This window comes from Panicum virgatum, chromosome 4N (assembly GCF_016808335.1).
Source record: "Panicum virgatum strain AP13 chromosome 4N, P.virgatum_v5, whole genome shotgun sequence".
In the NCBI taxonomy this organism is placed as follows: Eukaryota; Viridiplantae; Streptophyta; class Magnoliopsida; order Poales; family Poaceae; genus Panicum; species Panicum virgatum.
Window position 1 is genome coordinate 6,667,207 of NC_053148.1, and position 6,931 is coordinate 6,674,137.

Consider the following 6,931-nt stretch of genomic DNA (forward strand, 5'->3'; position numbering starts at 1 on the left):
CATTGCGAATGATTCAAACCTAGGAGGTTGTGCATACCTCCTGCAAATCTGGATTTGGGAGCGCTTTCCTGTAGGCCGGCCGTACCGAGGCGAACTTGAGGTATTAATTAGCGTTGCAATCTCACTTTTCGTTGGTGGGACATAAAATGATTTTTGTATAACCATAATTTTCCTCCTTTTGCAGCCGTGGCCACACCATGATGAGGAGTCCAGGCCCACCGTTGCTTACTGTTGGAAGAACGTGGGAGCTGTCAGAGGGGATCCTGCACGCCGCTACATGCGTTACATGGACGACCTAGACTGCCTCACTCAAAATCAGGTTATAACCTTCATACCGTTCGGTAAATAAATGATTCTGTCTACATGATTTCTAATGCGTATGTGGTATGTAGATCTTCTGGACACCGTACAGTAGAGCCGAGCTGGACGAGTTGGAACTGAGTGATATTTACACATGCGATGCCGAACTGTGGAGGACTTGCATGCCTTTGATTTTTTTCTTTGTAGTCGAGATGCACTTGCCGCACCGTGTGAAGAGACAGTTCGGCAGATTGCAAGACTTCCCTCCGGAGGGAATTTCGACGTCCCAAGCTTTGCATAGGTACATTTTATGCCTTCAAATTCATTTCTCTTTACCAATATAATTTCACTAATACACCGCTCTTATGTCAGTATTGACAGGAAGAAACGGTACACTGAGAATGATTGGCGTGTGAAACACGCACAGCCACTGGCACAGTGGGAACAAAGGCAAAGGATGCATCCGGAAAGTGGACCGGCACATAGGCACAACCATTACAAGGAGTACCTTCGGTGGCTTTATTCAGTGGCTAGAGTTTCAGTCAAACAACCACAATCCACTGAACCTATAGAAGACCACGCGGACACCGACGATGATGATGACATCATCGATGCGTACGATGATATCACTCGTGGAGGAGTTCAGCCCGAACGAGGCCCTTTGCAGAACTACATGGTACATCATGCTCTTTGTTTGACATTTCCTTACGTTTGCACATTTTCAATTATTTTTGGACTAACTGAATTGAAATAGGCACAACAACTCGGACGCCTCGCTAACGAGGCTGGCGTGGCAATGGCTCATGCAAACGAAGGAGACAATGCCGGGGGGCACTTTAGGGCATTTGTCGAGGTTTCTATCTTTCCTTGAATCCAAATGTAACTAGTTATCTGAAATATAGTTGAACGGGTAATGACTCACATATTGCTCTTTGATACAGAGAGTCCGTCGGAGCTGCAGGCGGATGGCCGCTAGGGTCAATTGCATGGCTCGGCCAGATGAGGCGTTTGGTCCACAGGCCTCTGGTGCGGGAACTTCAAGTGCCCGTGGCCCCACTTCCAGCATACGGACACCGATTCACTACGGTGCCGCAACCGCTACAACTCCTGGGCATTCCGGTTCGAGAAGCCGTTCAAGGACCACTTCCAGGACTAGTTCACATGCCTTATCAAGGGACAAAGCTATCCAGTCATCCGAAGGCAGTGAAGAGTCCGACCGCCAAGGCGACTCAGAAGATGAGGACCCAAGCTTTCAGGTGCTTAGGATGTCACAGATGTTTGATGCTCCCCTAGGAACGCAGACTCAGGGTGAATCGAGTCAGGTAAGCATGTGTAATTGAAATGTTCTAACTTAGAGCTGATACTGCATCATTATAAAGAAAACGTGATATTGTACACATTTTTGGTCTTCAACTTGCCTCAATGTTATATATTTTTGTGCAGGCACCTCAGGATGCACCCGCTTCTCCTCCGCGTCGCCGACAAAGGCGTTCTCGTGACCACACCGACGTTGGTAGCGCGAATGTGCTCGCAACAGTTCCTGGAAGGCAACGGCGGCCCACCGACCCTTTCAGCCCTGCCGAGCGTGGACGGCGCCGTAGATGAAGGAGCAATGACACTTTGTTCCTAGATGTATTGTAAAAATGCTACCTAGAACCTATTTGTGCTTGTCATGAACTATTTGTGCTTGTCATGGACCACTTTAGGTTGAGATGGACAAGATCCTTGTAATGGACTACTGTAGGTTGTAATGGACTATTTGTGCTTGTCATGGACCTGCTTATCATGATAGGTCTGCCTATTTCATTGATGAGCTAAGTAATATTTGTCAGGGTTGTGTTCTGCCTCTTGTGATTGCTGGAGATTTCAACCTCATAACAGAACCAAGTGACAAGAGCTCTCCTTTCTGTGATCAGTCTTTGATGGATCTCTTTAACAAATTCATTGGGGATCATAACTACTTCTTCTTTCTGTGATCAGTCTTTGATGGATCAGTCTTTAACCAGACCAAGCTACTTGTTCTTTGAAAATAAATGGATCTTGGAGCAAGGTTTCACCAATCTTGTTTCTGGAAAATGGTAAGAACCAAAAGAGACGAGGCCTGACCCATGCTACTAACTTTTACAAATCCCTGTTTGGCTCCTCTCATCCAAGCCACTTGAGACCATTAGCAGGTACAAGCAGAGCAGCAGCAAGCACCAGCAGTAGAAGCAAGGCAGAGCAGCAAGGTAGCTATCTGTCGCGCCACTGGGAGTGGCGCGACCAAAGGGAGCTGCCACGCCAACAAGTGTAAAATGCAGTCCTTACTGGGCTTGGTCACACAATGGCGCGACAGAGTAGTGTTGTCGCGCCAACACTACTGGTGCGACAGATGCCCTGTCGGCCACGTTGGCTCGGACGTGGCAGTAGCTATCACGCCACATGCACTGGCGCGACAAGTTTATCGCGCCATGCGGGCTGGCGCGACAAGGCCAATATCCTGGGCCTGCGCCGGCCTCTTCTCCCCCACCCTCCCTTTCTTTCCCTCACCCCTCCCCGACCAGAGCAACAGTAGGTCGTCGCCGCCGGCCGCCCCACCCCCCAGATCCCGCGAAATCCAGCCTTTTGGTTGGTTTGAAGTTGGGGGAAACGTTCCCCACCCTTCCCCGAATGTATTGCTCCCTTTTTTTCCTCCTTTAACCGTGCACATTTGTAGATAATAGGGATTCTGGGTGATTAGGTATTCTTGATTTTTTTTCCTCCTTTAACCATGCATATTTATGCTTGATTTTTTCCTCCTTTAACCGTGCACATTTGTAGATATTAGGGATTCTTGGTGATAGAGGGCTTAGGTTGCGTTGTGAAAACAACATTGAATATGCTCGAAGAGAGAGTGAATAGGGATTTGAAAATAACATTGAATATGCTTATTCATAGATTAGAGAGTTTGGGTAATAACTTGGGTATCAGGTGTTACTAACAAAAATTTGAGGATGTACCGAAGGACATTCTCATTTGAGAAAATCCCATTGATGGTTGCTGAAAATATCCTTCGCGGTCTTAATGTGCTAGTGCAAAGTGACAGCTGATAAATGTTTATTACTTTATTTAGGTCAACAACTGACAAATTTTGCTCCAATGTGATGCTCAATCTTTAGAACTTAGCATCTTAGAATCTTGATTATGTTCTTAGATGTGACACTCAAACACGTTTTGCTCTTTGATATGGTTTTAAATATTGTTTACATGTGGGTTTCCCATGATATAGTAGTTCCTATTCCTATTTTCTACTAATTGTTTACATGGCCCTACATATTCTGTGGTTCAGATCCTTGGAACAAATAATCTGTGTGCAAAGGATTTAACACGTCTTAAGCCATAAATCCTTTGTGCCCAAGTACGCTGGTACATTATGTATTTGAAACCGTCATTAAATATATATTCCATGATTAATGATAAAAGTTTTGCTTGCTTGTGTTATCTTAAATTTGTTTTTTCATCCACAAATGCTTCATATGGAAATTGTAGCATGCCCTTTTTCTTGTCAAGTAATTATTTCTTTAGCCTTAGGTGATCGAGACTGTGCTGTCGTGTGCAAGACATGTTTATAAATATGTTCAACTCAGTTATTTGTGCCAGTTATTCTACCAACTCGGTTATTTTGTTCTTGGGACTCAATTATCCTTGTATGACCACTTAGTTATTCTGGTATGCGGCCTCAGCTAGCCCCCCTCCCAGGCGCCTCCTCCAAATTCAAGACCGCGGTGAGGCCACTTCCACCTACAACAACATCAGCAAACCCAGATCCACATGTGAAATTTGTCTGTGTTTGCTTTGGTGGAGCCATTGAAATATCAAAGTTCTCACCAAATCCTATGACAATACGGAAGAAATTATCCAAGATGATTAGCTGGTTAGGAGGGTGTCTGCCCTGTAGCAACTGTACAACCCATGTCAGTTGCTTCTCCAGCACCAACCACGACAACAACCCCGTCGTCACCATCAACTACTATGCCAATACTCCAAGGGAAGGAGAAAGTAGTGGTCACGGTACCCAGCTGGAAGGAGGAAGCCAAGGTCGCGGTAGCAAGCAAGATGCTTTGCCGGATCTTATATCGATGTAATTGCTGGAAAGGTCTTGTGAGATGGATTTCTGTTGCCTTATCTGTATGCATGTACATCTAGAGTATCGGTTTGCATGCTACTGAGTACGTGATTTGTTATGGACTTGTTTGGTGATACTTGTGAGCTTGGTGGTGGACTTGATTTGATTTGTGGACTTCTGATGATATCTGTGTACTATATGTGTGATATGTGGACTTGGTAAGCATGTGTAATTGAATATATGAAAGCTTTGCCGAGTGTTTTGGCTAAAACACTCGGCAAAAGTGCCCTTGGAAGCTATGAACAACAGAATATATGAAAAGTACAAAAGAGTATAAGGAAATTGTAGAATCAAAGAGATCATTTATATATTCATGGTATAAAATATTTCTAACTCTAAAAAAATAGAGTATAATATTTCGTACTACAAAATTTGTATTAAAAATAAATACACTATCTCACAATTTTTTTGTCACTCTCTTCAGTTTTCTTACATATTCACAATTACTCCCTTATCCTTGAACTTTGTTACGAAAAAGAATCTACAATGTCGACATTATCACTCACTCTTGTCTCTCTATGTATGTGTGTACATATTTGTCTCTTGCCAATGAGAGAAATAAAGAATTATGTGCAATGGCGGCCACACTCACAGCAGCGGAGTTGGCTGGCCGAATTCTGTGCTTGTCGCGCCATTCCGGGTGGCGCTACAAACATACTCTGTCGCGCCATTCGGAGTGGCGCGACCAAAGGAATCTGCCACGCCACCAAGTCAAAAATGCAGTCCTTACTGGGCTTGGGCACACAATGGCGCAGCCGAAGGGATCTGTCGCGCCAACACCACTGGCGCGACAAACCTACTTTGTCGCGCCATTGTATGCCCTAGCCCAGTAGGGCCTGCATTTTTGACTTCGAGGCGTGGCAGGTCCCTTTGGTCGCGCCACTACTAATGGCGCGACATGAACAGAATTCGGGCTTGCTGTTGCCTCTCGTTGCTGCTTGCTTCTGGTCCTGCGGCATTCCAGGTGAGTTAGAGGTTTAGAGCGGCCCTTAACACATATATAATACCATCGGTTGAAAACAAACAAACTTGGGCACGCTTCATGCCACAATTTATGCATCTGTAGTTGTGACTGTAATCTAAACTAGTTGTTCAATAATGGAGATGACCCATCATTAAATTGCACACGATACAAACTAAATAAATTCCTAATTTCATAACCATACAATGTTCGAAACTACAAATAAAGTCTCATACACAAACGACAACCACATGAATAGGTAAAGCACATAAATAGTTCAGCAATAAAAAATGTCTGTCACACACATAGTCCAATCATATATAGAGTCCATACAAGTATAAATAACACAAGCTAATCAGAGTCGCCTTCAATCAAAAGCTCTCCCCAACCATCATCATCATCATCTCCATCATCTTTGACTACATCTTTCCCCTTTCTCCCCTCAATTTGGGACACTATGACCTCTACTTCCGCTGCATTCATTGCCCACCACTCGTCATCATCTCCATCATCAGGAATATGGTCATGCTCAGAAACACTCTTCCCTTTGTCCTGGGCAGGTAAGTCTCCTACAATTGACTTCATTGCCTCCATTTGAGTACCTCTAACACCCAAAACCTCCGTGCTCGCGGATGACACATCCTTTTCAACGTTGGGCACCTTGTGTGGCAGATCGGCGACTAGGGCCTGCATTGCCACCATCTGAGCCTCCTGAGCTAAATCCTCCATCTTTTCCATTTCTTCAATCCTCTTGTTAGCCTCCAATTTCTGAAAATATTCTTCCCAAGAACCCTTTGGGTATTTAGCTTCCGTATCAACAGTAAAACCTTTCTTTGCTCTTTCCTCCCTTAACCTCTGCCTCTCCATCTCCTCCGTCTTCTTCTTCTTCTCATAATTTGCCAAAAGCTCCCTATCTGTGAGGGGCCGTGGGTACTTGCTTCGGTTCCTCCTCCAATAAACAATGCAAACCTCAAGAGTTGTCTTTTCTGCTGCCTTCTTTCCATACTCACGCCGTAGGTCTTGGAGTACAGTCCCTAATAGAAATGACTCAAGGGGCAAAGTAACTTGGTAATCCTTCCTTATCTTCAGTTTTCTATTTATAGTGTCTCTAGATTTCCAAGGCTCTTTTGTTCTGCCCAATTGCAACATTAGCTCATACCGGCCTTGGAACCACTCCCAATCACATGTCCTTCCCTCCTGAAAAATTATTAAGAGCCAAACATTCAGAAATGTTAATATACCAAGTACTAGTACAATGACATAATCATAAGGAGTTTCAACTTTGTCGTTAATATACGAACCCAATACTCTTCGTAGCTATTGCCACAGTAATATCCGTAGCCAAGCTCAGAAGGAACTACGCCTTTTGTGGCCAGAATACCACACTTGCATCGAAGACTAGGAGTAGTTGTACATTGCCATGGCTTCTTCCCACTCTCAAATTCTCGCACTTCCTCTTCTGTCGGCCAATGAGATCTAGGACCATAAATATACTCATTGAAGTCACACGCGCGGCCATCCATCCT

General features: G+C 44.6%; 1 protein-coding gene across 1 annotated transcript; it reads left to right on the forward strand.

The window, feature by feature from the left end:
• Positions 1–467: 467 nt before the first annotated feature.
• Positions 468–2,187, forward strand: LOC120671612. Its single transcript, XM_039951998.1, has 5 exons — positions 468–601; positions 673–976; positions 1,055–1,153; positions 1,242–1,622; positions 1,744–2,187. The coding sequence occupies exons 1-5, from the start codon at positions 483–485 to the stop codon at positions 1,903–1,905; spliced, it is 1,065 nt and encodes a 354-aa protein (XP_039807932.1). The 5' UTR covers positions 468–482; the 3' UTR covers positions 1,906–2,187.
• Positions 2,188–6,931: the final 4,744 nt, after the last annotated feature.

Excerpts from the sequence above, each read along its gene's own strand:
- LOC120671612 (XM_039951998.1), top strand. The coding sequence starts at position 483 with ATGCCTTTGATTTTTTTCTTTGTAGTCGAGATGCACTTGCCGCACCGT. Across the intron at positions 977-1,054 it reads GCCCTTTGCAGAACTACATG|GCACAACAACTCGGACGCCT; the intron begins GTACATCATGCT and ends GAATTGAAATAG. Across the intron at positions 1,623-1,743 it reads CTCAGGGTGAATCGAGTCAG|GCACCTCAGGATGCACCCGC; the intron begins GTAAGCATGTGT and ends ATTTTTGTGCAG.